Below are 16,956 nucleotides of genomic sequence, written 5' to 3'. Positions count from 1 at the left end.
CTGCATTATTCACATGTGGAAAATGTTCAGCACGTTATTGTATGTTTCACTCATGTCTGCATAGGATCTATAAATAAAGTAGCTCTGGTACAATATTTATACTTAACACCAGTAGAGAGAAGAATTAACCCCAGGTAGCCTGATGAAGTTTTCTTGTCTTAGTGTTGCAAAATGACAGAGCTGCTGAAAAAAGTCAGACTGTCGGATAATGACAATGATTAGTGTGTTTTTCATCTGTTTAACAAATAAGAAAACATTTAAGAAAAAACGAAGTGTTTAAATATATCAAGCATAGAAAAACACTTGACACGGGATCAGTTGTGATTCAAACATATATACCTTTAATAACAATATTTTATGCTTAATATCTTTAAGCATAAAGTGTAACATTTAAAATCATCTTAATAAATAAAAAGGGCTAGGAGGAACATGTCTTGCAGCAGATTAACTAACATTACTGTCATTTTCATAGTTCCTGAACAAGTGCCTGTCCTGACCGCCTCCAATGCGCAGAAAGACTCCATTTTGCTGGTATGGGGACCCCCCCTGGAGGCAAATGGCATCCTCACTGGTTATCTCCTGCAGTACTACCTCAGTACGTACACAATGTTGTTTTCATTAATAAATGTCTGTGCAGTTTTGGAGCAGCATCGGTGGACGGTGGTGAGTAATATCAGAAGAGGTGTGTGTGTTTGTGTGGGTGATCTGCGGTACTGCACTAAAACTTTAAGAATAAGAGTTTTTATTCCCAATTGAAAAAACTGAAAAATATGCAGCTCACACCCACGTCTACCCTTTCCACATTTCCACCACCTGCGTTATCATACTAGACACTAGGTGGCAGTGTTCAACACTGAGCACTACACAATGGTGGGCAAACAGCCTGGTTATGAGTTGAGCAGGTTACTTCAGATTGTGGTTTGACAGTTTCCTGAGTGTTTCTTATCTCATATCCTCTCAGACTGCGCCTCTTCTACAAATTTCTTATGGCATTCATCATCATACAGGAGCGGTTCCTCTTGCACACATTCAGTACACTTATTGTGAACAGATGTCTTTCATTACACTCTCCCTGTTTTTAAAGGCCACACTCTCATTAGCTGACATTTCTGAAGTCCTTTGTGTGAAATGTGAAAGCAGAGACTTTGCCGTCTCTTCTAACATCCACAGAGTCTGGCCGGCTCTTCAATACACTCTGCTCCTTTGTCAGACCTTACACAGATACTCCTAAACAATGCAGTGTGTGTTTTTTTGTTTCAGATGAAATTTTTCACCATGTAACATGTAAGCCCATTTCAGATTTTGTCTTCTATAAACTCTATGAATAAAATATATGCTGTGCGATATGCACAGTCTGCACATCCGATTGAGTCATGAAACTGCTGTGCAAGTAGTCAATGAATAATCTGACTGTGTTCACAAACACATAAAATATCCACACTGTTCTGTGCCGCAAAAAGAAAAAGAATCAGATTTTTCGAAGCGGTTGGTGCAACAGGGCTCGGCACATATTCAATTCTCACCTGTGTGTTGCTTTCGACAGTCTGCACACATACTGTACTTTGATCTATAATACATGTTTAGTGATACGTTATGCTGCTTGTGATTGCCACTCCTCTAATTTTCTTTTCCTGCTTCCTCCTCATATTTTTCATTCCCTCTGCTTTTCCACCTGTACCACCCCCATTATTTCTTTTGACAGTGTTGTTTTTTAAGCTTTTCCTTCATTATAAGCTCATTCTGGCATTCTTAGAAACCTGGGCCCTATTTTCCCATCTTTCTGGCTCTCAATGATAAATAGGATCATAAATATTTGCAATATTGAGCTTATCTACTCTGTCTACCTCTGCCGGAATCCTATTCATAATGTTGCCAGACAGATACAATAACAATCTGACAATCAGTGGTAAAAACAAGCACTTTAGTGGACATAGGGTGACGTGAACAAATGCCCCATTTTATTACATTGCAGTCTTCTCGCTGTTGCCCGTGTTTTCACTCGATTACTGGACTGATTCCAAACAGTTTTGCTCCTATTAATCATTTAGACCCCAAAAGATGGGAAAGCAGGGCCAAGGTTTGAAAATGCTGGGATTATCTTTTAAGTTTTATTTCCTCCCCCTCTTTTCCTCTCTCCTCTTCCTCCTCTTTCCATCCATTGCCACTTGTTTACTCTTCCCCTCCCACTCCCTCTTGAGCTCTCTATCTGCTGCTTTCATCTTCTCTCGCTTTTCTTCATAATGTATTCCTCCTCAGCTCACCTGTCAGGACATGTATCTGCTACATTCACCTTCTGCATGAACGAGCATGACAACTCCTCATCCCTTAGCGCCCCTCCCTCGACCATTGACCCTCATTGTAGTTGTGTTCCATTAACATATAACAGGGGACAAACAGTGACGACTCTCAGCCGCATCCGTCCATTGTAGGCTCACTTCACGCCACGAGAACTGACCTGACATCTTTCTCCTTCATCTATAGTTAATGAGACCACACTTGAGGTGGTTGACTCCCAGGAGATGAACGTCACTGGGGCTGACACCACTCAGTGGCAGCTCCACGGCCTGCAGGAGGGCAGCCTCTACCGCTTCCGCCTCAGTGCCTGCACTCGAGCAGGTTGCGGACCTCCGCTTGCCCAGGAGAGCAACACGATCACTCCAGAACGTGAGTAGATGAAATCAGTGTACCTGTGCTGATAGTGTAGCTAATAATATCCCTTGAAAGCCCCTCCAGTGTTGGAAGCATAAAGCACTGCAGACATGGTAGCTGAAATTTAATAATTCATACAAATTGGAGTTATACAAATGATTTATTGTACTGTGCCCTCAATTAAAAAAAACAACTTTTTATCGTTATAGTGAGTAACATATCAGCATTTGAAAACATTTTGTCACGTCTAAAAAAAGAACCTCTCATGACATCATTACTGTAATGTGGGCCCGCTTATTTATGTAAAGCTTGTGCTGCAGACTTCAACCATGCTGTTAAAAAACTGGGTGTTTACAAGGTATGGATGATCGAATGCAAATACTCTGCTGAGTGGAGGGAATTCTGTTTTTCGGAGCTCAGCTCACACTGAATACAAGTTTGGGTGTTTTATCGTCACTTCACTGTTACATATCCCTGCCTCTCTGGATTTTCACTAGTTGCCTTGAAATGATAATCAACTTAACTACAATTGTGCCCTTCACACAAATGAAGTTTAACAATGAGTTGAGATGAGAAGAATGAGATGAGCCATTTTCAGACATGACCTGCGGGTAAAATCCAGAGACTTGGACTTTACCCTTAGTTTGACTTTCATACAGGCACAACACAGCAGGAGGTTCCCTGCACAGACGAGTTCACAACAGAATCAAATACTCTGCATTATTCAGGTTAGAGGTGGTGCAGTCGGGTACAGTAGACAGAGACAGGAAGTGACGTATTAACTCTGCTGTGTGGATCACGTGATTATCTTGACAACATACAGACAGTCAGCTCTTATCACCACAAAGTCTCTTGACATCTTGATCCGTGTCTTCTACGTGTGTGTCACCACTTTTTTCACAGATAGATATTTGTTTTCTCTTTGATTCTTTTTGGTTTCAATGGACATTATACCAGGAGGCCAGGTGGAGACATTTGTGTTCACACATGCACCTCCTCCAGAGGAAATAAAGAGGAGTTCAGTGTATGTTTGAAAGCAGCTAAAGTGGAAATATCCGTAATGTAACAATGGACTAAACAAAGTTTATCATATTAATAAGATGCTTATTAATGAAGAAACTAACCTGTAACAGGTAAATTCTGTCTGAAACTGCTGCTTAAAAATACTCGGTGAGAATGTCTCCATATTATCCTTGTAAATGCTTTCCCACAGTTTGCTTATAAAAGGGTGCGTCTCTATTTTAAAATATGATAGTGGCTGCAAACAGCTAACAAACCTTCAGAGAATCCAAGTGACCTGAAGACAAATACAATATAACAACAGGGAGTCTGCAGTTTAGCCTGATCCGCAACCATTTAGAGCTTCATGAAAAAGCAAAAGGACCTTTTGAACATTTCTGAAGGATAGAGAGCCTCATGTAAACCTGGATTACTGTGCTTTCTCGTTTTTATATATGTCTAGCACTAGAATTATGAACATTTCTGTCCTCTAAATACCCTTTTAAATAAAGCCTGTGAGAACATACAATGGTCCGGTTTTTAAAGCATGAATTGGTATTGTAGCGTTTTGCTAGCTGAGGAGGGTCAATACCCTGGCTCTATTTCTCACTTTGGCTGTGTCCAAAATCACTTGCAAACCACCATATAGTGAGTTCACCATTTTGTAGTGGTGTCTGAATGTTAAGGAGAAGTTTTTTATTCCGCATATAGTGCTTCACTGTTTCCCATAATGCATTATTAAAAATTGGGTACAACCAATGGTTACTAACTGAACAACATCTACCATCAAGCATTGCGCTCGGGGTGGCGAGATGAGAGGAGAGAGGGTGGGAAATATAAGCATAGAAGCACATCACAGCACAGACTGTGGGAAACAGTTGAGAAGATGGAGCGAGAGATCAAAAAGCATTTGCTTAGTGCTAAAACAAAAGAAAAGCTGTGAGAGCAAAGCTTCATCTGTTTCAGAAATCTGATCTCTGATGTTTGTAGTTACAAATGTTCATGACCATCAGAAACAGCCTTTTGCTATTGATTCAAATTCCAAGTCCGTACCATCAGGATCAGCATTTTTGTTTATTCAGGTAGATGCTGGTTTTTACAGCCTAACTCTCATATGTGTACATTTGAGACATTCCAAACATGAAAATATGTCCTGATCAGCCCAAGTAGTTTGATTGTAAAAGCAGCAGCAATTCACGCTCTTTTCTCTCAACCTGGCTAACAGAAAATAGAAAGTTGTAGTTCACTCCATCAGCTTCGTTGACAGTTTTAAGCTGCTACATGCAAATCCTTTAGACGTTAAATAATTTCATTTAATTGATGTGTTTGAATTGTAGCATCATCATAGTGTATGTATGCAGTGGTTTTTGGAGGAGAAAGAGGAAGCTCCTGGTAAAAATAACTGCAGTCTGTGTGCCTATGCAGTCTGCTCACCAAAGCCAAAAATACAAGTAGCAGCTTTAATTTTCTCACATATATGCACTGTATAACTCAGTACAAGTCTTTGTTAAAACTTTACATTAGTTGTAGTGGAGACGAACATCATTCAATTAAGCCATTCTGGTCCACCCATATTGACAATATTACCTGCCGCAATGCAGTTTCAGCTGTGTTTGGTATTTGTTCATTTCAGCCTTGATGAGTAACACTTGAAAAATGAGTGCCAGAATTTCACAACAAAGTTAAAAGTTATACTCTTTGCCCCCTCCCTTACTTCCCATGAGGTAAAATGAGCACACAAGAAAATGAGCACACAAGAAAATGAGCACACAAGAAAATGTTTCTCCACAATCTCTGAATGTTTTAATAAAAGTTATTCATTTCTCTCTGGCTTTTATGTTTCCTTTGAGAGGCTTTGCATCTTGTAGGTTGATGTCCAGCTCGAGAGCCATTAGATGCACTGTTAGTAAATAGGCCTGAGTAGGGACTTGGTGGGGAGATGAAATGGTTCTGTTTTGGAGCGCTGTCCTCAGGGCATGTTAGTCACAATGCAGCAGAGTAGATTTATGGTTGCCAATATCACAGAGCAGGGGCATCATGAATTTAGAGACATTAATGTGGAGGGCTGGAGTGGCAGTGAAAAAAGAAGAATGAATGTGAGTTAGTAAGCCCCAGTAAGCAGGCTCTGGAGTGTTCCTTTTAGATTTCACCTTTGACTGAATGAGCTTTTAATGCTTATCACCATTTAAGTACGATAAACAGTTAACTAGCTTAAAAATAGTCCAGAAAAATTACAATTGACATACCATGTGTTTGTGTGTGTGGTAGTTTGAAAGGCTTGTAGGGGGGAAGTTGAAGTAGTAGATTTACAAAAGGATGGGGTGAAACATCTGTGAGAAAGAACAGCCACATAGAAGAGTGTGGCAGACGAAGAAACTGTTTTTCTCCATCAGGTTTAATGAGATAACAAAGCAGCAGAGATAAATTGGGTTACAGACTAGACAAAAAGCAGAGAAGAGCATGCACCTCTGAAGCCACACAAAAATAAACAGCTCCTCCAATTATTTGCTCTCCAGAAAAGCACTCGAATACCCAAGTTCTTATCACCAACACATTTTCTAATGGCTCAAACTTAATGTTTGAGAAAAATTTAAGCTGGAAACAGAATAATCAACGGCTGGCTTTATGTTCACTCTAATTAGCTTAGGATTCAGCAATCAGAGCAGAACAGACAGCTTCAGTGTACAGCAGTATTATTATTATTTTTCAATATATTGCAAGTTCACGCAGGGGCTTCACATATGCACAGTGAGAACTATCTGTTTACTACAGAAGATTAAAACACTTCTATTAATGACTGGAAATTCAACTGCTGCAAAGATGTTTGTGGTTGTCTGTCCATCCCATTTTTGGGAACACGATACCTCTAGAACTCATTTCTTGAAATTTGGAACCAACATTCAGTGAGTGACTCAAGGCTAAAATCATTAACTTTAGGTGGTCAAAGGTTAAAGATCAGGGTTGCTCTGGAACCAATGTACTAGTTATTCATCCTTCCATCCATGATATACTCCTCTCTAGGTCATGTTAGGTACATAAATCCACTGTTTAGCAGTTAGCATAAAAATCAGTGGAAGTCAGTTAACCTGGGATTTTGATCAAACCCTAATTAGTTATTAAATACATTATATATTATGATATATATACCCAATTACTGGTTAGAATTAATAAGTAGTAGGTACTTGGTAGTGATCCTCAACCAGTCACCACATCTGAAGAACAGATCACTGATGCAGGTATCCCTATGCATCTGTATGTGAGGATGCACTGCCCACGTATTTGTTTGTGGATATGCATGTATGTGCAATCACGCATCCCTACAAATCTGCGAGTGAGAGTGTGTCTGTGAGCCTGTTCTGGAAACCTTAAAGCTGGCTTTCCATATATTTCTAATATTCTGCTGTTATTTCATTTTCTTTTTATCCCTCTGAAGATTTGTCCCTGACTCCAGCTGTGGCCCCTATTCAGAGCAGTATGTATGAGCGCCTGCAGCTGCTGCAACATGCCAACGTAGAAGTAGTAACGCTAGGGATAGACAAGGTTGTAGATGTGTTGCTGTAGTGTGTAGCTGCCTGTAGCCTCAGCAAATCTTTGTCCTTTATAGTTTTGTAGTGGTGTTTGGGTAATTCCTGAAAACCAACTAAAAGACAATACAAGACTCCCTGCTACATTTGCTGCCATTAATCCAGTTTCCCTGGTTTCTCCAACCATCCTGCCTTCATGTAATCTTAGAGCTTGCTTTCTTTCACAATATAGAGCAATAGATCTGACAGCGTTGTTGCAGGAATCTGACATCTGAGGGTTCTCTTTCATTTCAGCCCACAACTGCTCTCTCTCCTTTCCAACCTCTATGCCAGGCAATTCGACTCATCTTTCTTTAGGTATATAGCACTCACACATGCACAGACAATAATATCCCTGTGATCCCATCCTGATTGTACCTGAACTTTCAACTAACAATGGGATTCGAGACACTGAGTTGTCTCAGACTGTTCCGATATCTGCTTTGGGGGGTTGGGGGGGTGGAGCACCAGGAAATGTCAGCTTTGCTTAAGAGCGAGTGAAGACAAGATGTCACCGCCGCCCACGATCTCTGTTTCTAACCCTTTATGAGGCAAAATCCAGCTCCACTCAATTAAGTCTCGGGCCCAGTGCTGCCTTTTGAACTGTCTTCTTGAAACATTTTTTTACCATAGCTGCACTGTTCTCAAACTGCGAGGGGGGGGGGGTACTATTTGCCTCTGCTAATCCTCTTTTCTTGCCTTCTGTCTTTCTCCTTTTCTCTGTGGCTGTCTGTGTTTTCTTTTCTCCCTGATTTTCCTCCTACTATTCCTTCTCTCTTTATCAGTTCCAGCCCTGTTGAACATAAGCTCCTATGTGAGTGACACCTTTGCCAAAATCAGCTGGACTGCCACAGAAGAGCAGCAGGACTCACAGCTTTATGTGGCTTATATGAATAACCGTAAGCTACTTTTCCTGTCCCCAGCCTTGCTAAACATCGATAGGAATTTAAGGTGGCAACACATTTGAGTGAAACTGAATTTCACATCCTAAATATATTACATGCCTAGTTTCCCCATGGTAACTTCCATCATTTCCACGATATCCTCCAAATGTGTTAAAGGAGACATATTATGTTTATATTCAGGTTAAATTACTAATTCCAGAAATCAGTCTACATTATCTGTATGTGAAACACATACCACAAGAACTGTTCATCTTATCAGCTTCACACTTGGCATTTGTATTGTTGGTGGGATTTGGACATGGGATCGATTCAAATATATATACAATTTGAATAAACAGGTGGCCATGCAACACTGTGGACTGTTTTCCGTCCATCAACAGCCCATTCCAAACAGGCATATTTAGAGCAGACACATAATGCTCCAATATTTTTATTTGGGATATCACACATCACTTTCCTCATACTGTCAATTGCTGCAGCTCATGTTTTCAGCTTCTGTCTGAAACATTTGGTTTTACCTTGTACTTTTTAAATTTCAATTCAACCTTTGACATGCTAAAAAACCTTTATAACACCCTAACATAAAGGGACATTTTGAAAAAGCACAATATGTCTCCTTTAATATTTAATGTTAGATTCAGTAGATTTATTCGACAGATTATCTTTCCCTCTTTCTCTATAGCATGACTGCTAATACAGACTCGCTGCTTGTGCACCTCTTGTGCTTGGCTGTGTAGGTGATGGTAACTGGTGGATTTCTGAAGCCGTAAACACTTCTCAAAGTTTCCACGTAATTGATGGGCTCACACCCGGGACGGTGTACACTGTGCGCCTCATGGCCAAGGGACTACTTGATAACGCTAGCATTTTCGAAGACGTTATCCAGACTCAAGTCAAAGGTGAGAGGAGAGACAGAGCTGCGGTCCGTAGAGTTTAGTATCCTGTCATAACAATGCAAACATATCATCAAAGACTGTGATGAATGTGCCCGTTCATTTATTTTCCTTCTGTATTCTCTACATTTGTTTGGTTTCTTCCATATCTAATGTTTTGTTTCCTTCCTATCTAATATATTTGCAGACAAGATATAGTGTTATAGCTGAAGGGGATGTGAGTAAAATACGACGTGCAAGAGCATACTCTCAAACTTGAATTCATCATGTTTTTTTTGTTGTTACTCACAGATAAAGCTGTCTGAGGAATACTTGAGGGGATTGTCATACTCAAATAGAGCCATGTGTGAGGATGATCTTTGAGCTCTGCGTCTCTTTTTTAAATTCTCAGGTGTGGAGGGTCAGCAGAGCAACTTCTCGACCCAGGGATGGGTCATTGGGACCATGTGTGCTGTGGCACTCCTCACCCTTGTTGCACTCATGGCCTGCTTTGTGCGGAGAAACAAAGGTGGCAAGTATGCAGGTACGCCACCGCCGCACCAACGACCAGACATGTTCTCCATGGAAAAAGGTCAGTTAGTCTTTGACTGGGGTTGGGCCCCCTTATCATTTTTCTTCGGGAAGTGAACCAAAATGCCGCTCAGGGAACATGTAGAAGATCTCAGTCTGATTTGGTCACATTATTTCTAACATTTTCAAACACCACCAGTTTTCCAGGGTGATTCTTTGATCTGACTCTTTACTCTTCTGTTATTTTGGTTGACATCCTGAAGGAAAATAAATGTGCAGTGGACCTCAACCCTGTTTGGAAATCCATTCTGCATGCATGTGGGACACCTTTGCATGCCAACCCAACCAAGTCTTTAATTTATTAACCCCAAATGAACTGTCTATGAGATGAGCTTGTTTAGTTTGACTGCTTGTGGAATCAGTAGTGTGGCCCTGTTAGTTCTGCTTGGTACCTGTGATCACAGAACTTATCAAGCTAGATGAGTGAGAATCAGCTGGCTTTGGTCCACTGTTCCCACCTCTCACCTGAGCAGACTTCCTGGCTCTTCCTCTGTGCCTTTGTGTCACCTTGTGATGGAGCCAAATTCAGTTTCACGATGGTACCAACCTGCAAATTGTCTCCTCACTCGATTTCTTTCCTCTCAACCTGCTTTTCCCGTCTTCTCAACACAACTCCACTTCTTTGCCTGCAGTAGCTTCTGACATGAAGCACTGAATATTTCATCAGCTCCCTTGGACTCTCCCCCTCTGCCCATCCAGCTCTACTGATAAAATCCCTCTTTTGTTTTTCCTTAAAAGCAGCTGGTATTTATAAAGCATATTTACACAGAGTTGATGTGCAGCACTTTGTGCAGACACACAGAAAGAGGCTTTCAGTGTCCAGACTTGATAATAAGTTTACATACAGTCATATTAACTGTTCTCAGAAGCTTTTTATGCCTTTACACTTCCAACATCAGGTTGACCATCAGTCTGTCCTTCGTGTGAAAGCCATAACTCAGGAACGCCCTGGGAGATTTTCCTCCAATTCACTCAAATGTTAAGAGTTTGGTGGACAAATGGTCAACGTCACTGTGACGGCACAAATCCCATTTTTGCCCATAACTCAGAAATTCACACTCCGATTATGACAAAAAGAGAAAGATGTCGAGAAATAGATGAAGCAATGACATTTTTACATCCAAGAGGTCGAAGGTCAACATCAATGTGACATTAGAGTCTTTATTCAACACGATAACTCAGGAGCAAAGCTGGAGATTGTGACTGTATATTCTGAAACGACCAGTTGGACCATTAATTCTTACCACCATGACACTTATACTCACTCTTAAACACCTACTGAGCATAAATGTTCACTTCTGATGATAAAAGCTAACAAAAGGCAGATGCTACTGTTTGAGTTATTTCCCTTTTGAAAATGTGAGAGGACAGGAAGCTTTGTAGTGATCTGAATCTGATGCATTACAAATTATATCACCTCCCAGCAGTACAAGTGAGATGTATTACACCAATGGATGAAAGTGCCGCTCTTTAACAATGGCGCTGAAATGTCTGTCCTGCCGCCCCCTGCAGTGAAAGAGAAGGAGGACCTCCACCCTGACGCCGAATCACAAGGAATGAATGATGACACCTTCTGTGAATACAGGTGAGCTGTACTCCTACTCTACAGAGGAAAGCTGCAGCGCCAAAAATGTGTGCTGAGGAAATTACCTTTTTTTATCTCCTAGAAATGCATTGTGTTGTAACCATATTAATCTAACAACCATATGTGAAATATTTTTGTGGCTGACAAACTCATTTGTCATGTGTCACAGTAATGTTTTTTTCTCCCATCCCGAAAGCAAACCTTGCATTCATGAGCAGGATCAGCCTAGAAGCCAATGTTCTCGTCATTTTATGGGCTAGGTAATCACACCGAGTAGTTAAGAGTAGTGGGTGACACTCAGCTTTGCTTTTACCTTGTTGTTTGAATCTGTGTGCATGTGTGTGCTCAGTAGAGAGTGTGAGTCAGCTTGTTTCAGTAGGGATCAGTTTTTGTGTGTTAGTGTGTGTGTGTTTGTGCATACCAGTAGACCGCTTGTTTCTTGTTACGTGTGTCATTTACGGAGTGCCTTTTCACTAGTTGGATTAAATGGCATCTGCACGCTTGCTGTCTCTCAGTGTATTACAGCTGACTAACAAGTAGGCAGATCAAACAACACCATCATAACATACTCACACATTCACCCAGTCATAATTTCGGAATCCAAATTTCAGTGCGTATGTGATATAATATGATGAATAAAATATGGGCCCAATGTCTAAATCAAATATCAATGTTTTCATGTTCCAATACACTTTATTCCCTTCCCTTATACTGATTCTGGTGCCTTGACTTGGCCTATTGGCCAATATCAAGTCCTGATCTGATACCAGTGCATTAACTTATATAACTGTTGTTATATATATATATATATATATAAGTTGTATGCTACTTACCTTTTATTGAAGTGGTGATTGATATCATTGTTGTTTGGCCTTTTCCTAGCACAAATAGTGGCACCCCTCGAAACTGAAGTGTGGCAGATTCATAGACGGATTACTGCATGGGCAAAGTGGGCATGTGCCCAGTGCCCCAGAGCCAATAGGGGCCCTTGGCCTTCAGAGTTGTTGTTTTTTTTTTGGTAAAATATATTAAAAAAAATTTGAATGAAAAAATGTCAGCAATTTGGCAATGTTTATATATATATATATATATATATATATATATATATATATATTAAACTAATATACGCTAAAGACATGGTATCGGTACATAGATTCATGTACTTCCCAATGTCTGATTCCACATTTTCAATTAGCTGTATCAAAGGCATCAAAGGTAGATGCTGGTATATGTGTCGAAGCTGAATTTTGACCTGCAAGTGACTTGAGACTGGTTGTAATCTTGCACCAGAAACCTTTCATTTAGAGTAAATGGCTGGCAGACAACAGTTTGAATGATATTAACAATTTAAGGTCTTAGATCTGATTATTATGGTTTCGCCCCCTCTAATGTAGGAAGATGTCTTCGAGGAGACTGGAGGTCAAACATTATGTGTTGCTGTGTGTTGCTGTTGTGCCTCTGGAAACTTGACAGATGCAGATTTACTGTTAAACACTCATTCACATTGTGCATTACCTTCAGTAGAGGTGACACTTTAGATTGCAATAAAGGAAGCCCCCACTGCAGATGTACAGATTGATTATATGATTATACTTTAATTGCTCATGGAAAATATCCTATATTCAGTGTAACAGACACACTAAGCATGGCAAATGGCTGGAAAAACTGAGGCAGACAGCTGTTGTATTTTATAATAGCTGTTGAATTTCTATTGTTTGCATTGTTTTGCTGCAACAGTGACAGTTTAGGGAAATCGACTGGATCCTATTTTTGCTCTGCAACGCTGTCAGCAACTGTGTGACAGTGGTGTTTGTTTTGCAATAGAAACCACCTAAAATAGCCTCTTCGGTCTGCTTTGATTCCACTCATTGTCAGATTCTTCAGAACATGATTACTCACAATTGTGTAGTTGCTGCCAAATGCGTTCCTTTGATTCTTGCCAAGACTATAATTCTATTAAAAAAATGCATTGTCTGGTGTCTACAGCTCCGTTTATAGATTACACAGTTTAAAAATGTAATAAGTACATTTTTGACTGCCTCAGAGCTCAAGATTGTTATAATAGTGTTGTTGCATAGTGTCATTTGTTGCTGTACACATGTGGTGGTGGTGTATTTAGCTTTTGGATTGTTTTCTGTGATACCAAGTTACTTTTTTTTCAGTTCCTCAGGCAGGAGAAGCCATTTTAATATGAGTGTGAGTTGGTTGCAGCTGTGTGGCTGCAGCTTTTTGTTTAGCATGCCTCTCATGGTTGGCTTTATGATGCTGTTCTGACTACTGTCCCCCCAGAGTGCCCTTAGCCTCACTGAGATGTTGCTTTCCTTTAGAGTTGGATTCAGGGCTCTCTGGTGCACTTTGAATCTCTGAAGGCAATGGATCACCCACTGGTATGCCACGTGTCTGGGGAGCTGACAAGTGGTAATTATGGTTTAGATGATTTCTCTTCAGAGAAGGCCACTGCTGCCGAGTCTGTCATTGCAGGAACAGCAGGTGTCATGGCTGGATTAGGCTGTTAGACAACATTGCCATGCATTTTATTTCCTCAGCTAGTTTATTTGTTTAGCCCTGCTCATCTTAGCTCTTATCGTCTCACATTTTTATGTGCAATTCAGTAGATGGCAGCAGATCCTCTAAACGCTTTAGATTAAAATAAAAAACAACTTCAGGACCAAAGAGGGGAAGAAATTCCATCTCGCACCTGAAGTCTCTGTGCTGCCCCCAAACCAAGTCAGGATGGGTCAATGGTAAGAGAAATTTAATTACCTTCTGCCCCCTCTGTGATGTGCCTCTATTTCTCACCTGTTTGTGAGAATGAAGGAAAGCCTTGTCACAGCAACAGCTGGGACTGAGCTGGATCCCAACCGAGGGCCTGAATGAGCCTCTGCTCAGAAGCGCCCAGTCCCATTTTATCGCTGTATTCAAAGTCACTGTGGGCGGGCTGCCGCGGCTGTGGAATTCCGCTGCTCTTAGATAACAGCCACTTATCTCGGCACTCTAGAGTCGTCAGTGAAAGAAGGTTTGATAAGAGTTGAAATGCGGACCTTATGTGGCTTGCATGGTAAACGGCCTTGTGAAATGGGATAGATAAGATTGGTTATTAAAAATCCCTGTGAAGGAGACCCGATTTGTAATCTTAGCTTGAACTGCCTTTCTGCGCTAAAACGCTGCTTGAAATGTCAAGCTTGTATTAGACACAGGTGTCAACGACTACACGCCTCAGACTGCACTATCATACAGCAGCCACCTAAGCGCTGTTGCTGAGCGCAGACGCTCTGTGCTATGAATACTAAGCCGGAGTGAGGTGTGACCGAACATGGGCGGTTTAGGGAATTAAAAAAGAGGACAGGGAGGAAAAATATCCTCTGTGTTTTGAGGTGACCCCGCATCTTGTAGCGAGACACCTGCAGGTTGGCCAGTTGCCCAGCCGTAAATTGGCATCTAATCTCCTCAGCCTGCGTGTGGGCCCTTCGGGAATACCACAAATGACAGGCTGTTTGTCTGGGATTGCATATGCCCCACCTCTTCCTTCTCCCTTTCTCAATCTCAGCCTTCAACCCTCCACCCCTCCGATGCACACACACATCTCCCACCCATCTTCTTTCTCACTGCACTCTGGCAATTTCCATCGCTGGCTCTAAAGAGATTTGAAATTGCCTTTGGTCCTGAAGCCTTGGCAATTAGCAATTAGTGAAGTGATTGTAGCAAGCCCTCCCCCCCTCCCTTGTGCTCCCTTTCCTACAAGTTCTCCCATAAGAACTTGCTTTTTGAGTGGGAGCCTGTATGTCTGTGAGTGCAGCCAAGCATTTAATACACTTTATGCACTGTACATGCAATATACACTGGTACTACTGTGAGTTAGTGCATAGCGTTTGGTTCTGTGTGAAACTACTGTATGTATATGTGTTCCTGTGTGTCAGACAGCCGCCCAGAGCCATGTTTGTGTGTGTTTTGCTTCCGAACATCTGCCTGACGTGCTATACAATATGTTTGTTTATGCGCTGCACCACTGACCCCAGTCATCCCTCTCTGTTGTTGTTGATGGCAGTGACAGCGACGAGAAACCACTGAAGGGCAGTAGCCTATGTTCCCTGAATGGCAATGACACAGTCGGGGACAGCGTCAGCAGAGACAGCCTGGTTGACTACGCCGACGGTGGAGGGGAATTCAATGAGGACGGCTCATTTATTGGAGAATATTCCGGACGCAGGCATGGAGGTTCAGTTAGCGAGCCCAGCGGACCCGGCCCAGTCACTGCATAAAGCATGGCTGCAGCTCAAACTGTCTACTTCAAATCCTTTCAAGATACTTTTTTAAATTCAGCTTCACTGGCATTAAAAATAGCTCCAATAGCCATATGGAGGAACAAAAATAAAGTTTTTTCTGAAGACTGGGAAGGAAAGAACACAGCCATACACTTCAGTGTAAAAACCATGTGAGTCTTTGTATATACTGTAAGAGAATGGACTGTATTGTTTGAATGTTTGAATTTATTTTTGAATGATTTTGTTGATGATTCTAAAGTGTTTTTGTACCTAATGATCTGCAGTGGGGTACATTAATTGTATACTGGACTTTCTACAAACACCATAAATCATTAAGGCTATAAGTATTTTTTTTTTTTAAATATACACAAACAGTAGACATACATACCTTATTGCATTCATTCAGTGCTGGGTGACTTTCTCTCACTCTCATGAATACACATAACTATTCATAAATTCTTTACTGTCTATTGTTGTACATTAAATGTATATTTTTTTGTATTTATGTGTCAAAATTGATGATATTTCTGTTTTTATATCTAAAATGCTGATGATATAGATCAAATCTTATTGTATCGCCATAAATGTAGTGACAACCTGATTTCCCAGACCATGCTCCTGGTCAGTTTATTACAGAGGGTATAGATAGTTAGAAAGAAATTGGTGTGATAGTTTGAGTATGTATATTTACTACAGTATATACATAGTAATCCCAATAAGGTTTAAGTTTACACTAACTGGTGAATAAAGCTTTCATCAATGGGAGTCTCCAGAAGTTAGGTGTTTAAGCTAAAGCAATTTGAGAAAAGTACCTTTATTCTGCACAATTAAGCACATTTTTCTCAAAGGTCAGACACATTCAAACTTCTGAAAATATTTCGCCCCTTATATCTGAAATACATGCAGTGAATCCTTACATGCATAATGCACGTTGCTGAAATATTCATCAAGGGTATAACTCAAATAAAGTCGAGATACGACCTATTCAGCAATCTTACTGAAACAGATAGAATAATAGCAGCGGTGCAGCTGACAAATACTAAATGTTTCATTGGCTTACTTTTTATGTTTACGATTCGATGAGCCCTCTCAACATATGAAGACCACTTTAAAACCAACATACTATATTTCATATTAAAGAAGGTAGATGGTGGTGTATAGAAATGCAAACCACTGCATGTTCTCAGTTTCTTACAAAAGTGGTCATAAAAAGTTGGGCGATGACATATAGACGAACATTTTCGCCAATCTCTTTCCCATCACTGTACCAAGACCCGTGGCTCCAATTATCTGAACCAAAGCAGCGCCCGCTCTCTCCTCTTTTTTTCTTAGGGGATAACACCTTTGATGAGGCACAAGTTCCACCTAACACAGATGAAGGATGATTGACTCTTTCGTCATTTGGTGGGAAACATTCTGTTTTAAATTACCACTCTGGTCAAGTCCATTATTTGTATGTTTATTTTTGAAGATAAGGATTTTTTCCATATCCTAACTCAAACTTCCCAAATGTCTTTGACTGTAATCCAA

General features: G+C 40.7%; 1 protein-coding gene across 20 annotated transcripts in view; it reads left to right on the top strand.

Annotated features, from left to right (window-relative positions):
• Positions 1-16,191, top strand: part of chl1a (cell adhesion molecule L1-like a) — a 52,426-nt gene extending 36,235 nt beyond the window's left edge. For 4 of the 20 annotated variants that reach the window (XM_069527036.1, XM_020089548.2, XM_069527038.1 and 1 more), the window contains 9 exons: positions 473-595; positions 2,482-2,664; positions 7,082-7,120; positions 7,467-7,529; positions 7,997-8,110; positions 8,854-9,015; positions 9,401-9,580; positions 11,092-11,164; positions 15,210-16,191. In XM_069527036.1, coding sequence (XP_069383137.1) covers positions 473-595; positions 2,482-2,664; positions 7,082-7,120; positions 7,467-7,529; positions 7,997-8,110; positions 8,854-9,015; positions 9,401-9,580; positions 11,092-11,164; positions 15,210-15,423 — 1,151 coding nt within the window. In that variant the 3' untranslated portion in view covers positions 15,424-16,191. Of the gene's footprint in view, positions 1-472; positions 596-2,481; positions 2,665-7,081; positions 7,121-7,466; positions 7,530-7,996; positions 8,111-8,853; positions 9,016-9,400; positions 9,581-11,091; positions 11,165-11,360; positions 11,425-15,209 lie in introns of all 20 variants that reach the window. The other 16 variants (XM_069527055.1, XM_069527040.1, XM_069527048.1 and 13 more) reach the window with 12 other exon arrangements.
• The last annotated feature ends 765 nt before the right edge of the window (positions 16,192-16,956 follow it).

This window comes from Paralichthys olivaceus, chromosome 6 (genome assembly GCF_024713975.1).
Source record: "Paralichthys olivaceus isolate ysfri-2021 chromosome 6, ASM2471397v2, whole genome shotgun sequence".
Lineage (NCBI taxonomy): Eukaryota > Metazoa > Chordata > Actinopteri > Pleuronectiformes > Paralichthyidae > Paralichthys > Paralichthys olivaceus.
This window is presented reverse-complemented; position numbering and strand designations above follow the sequence as displayed.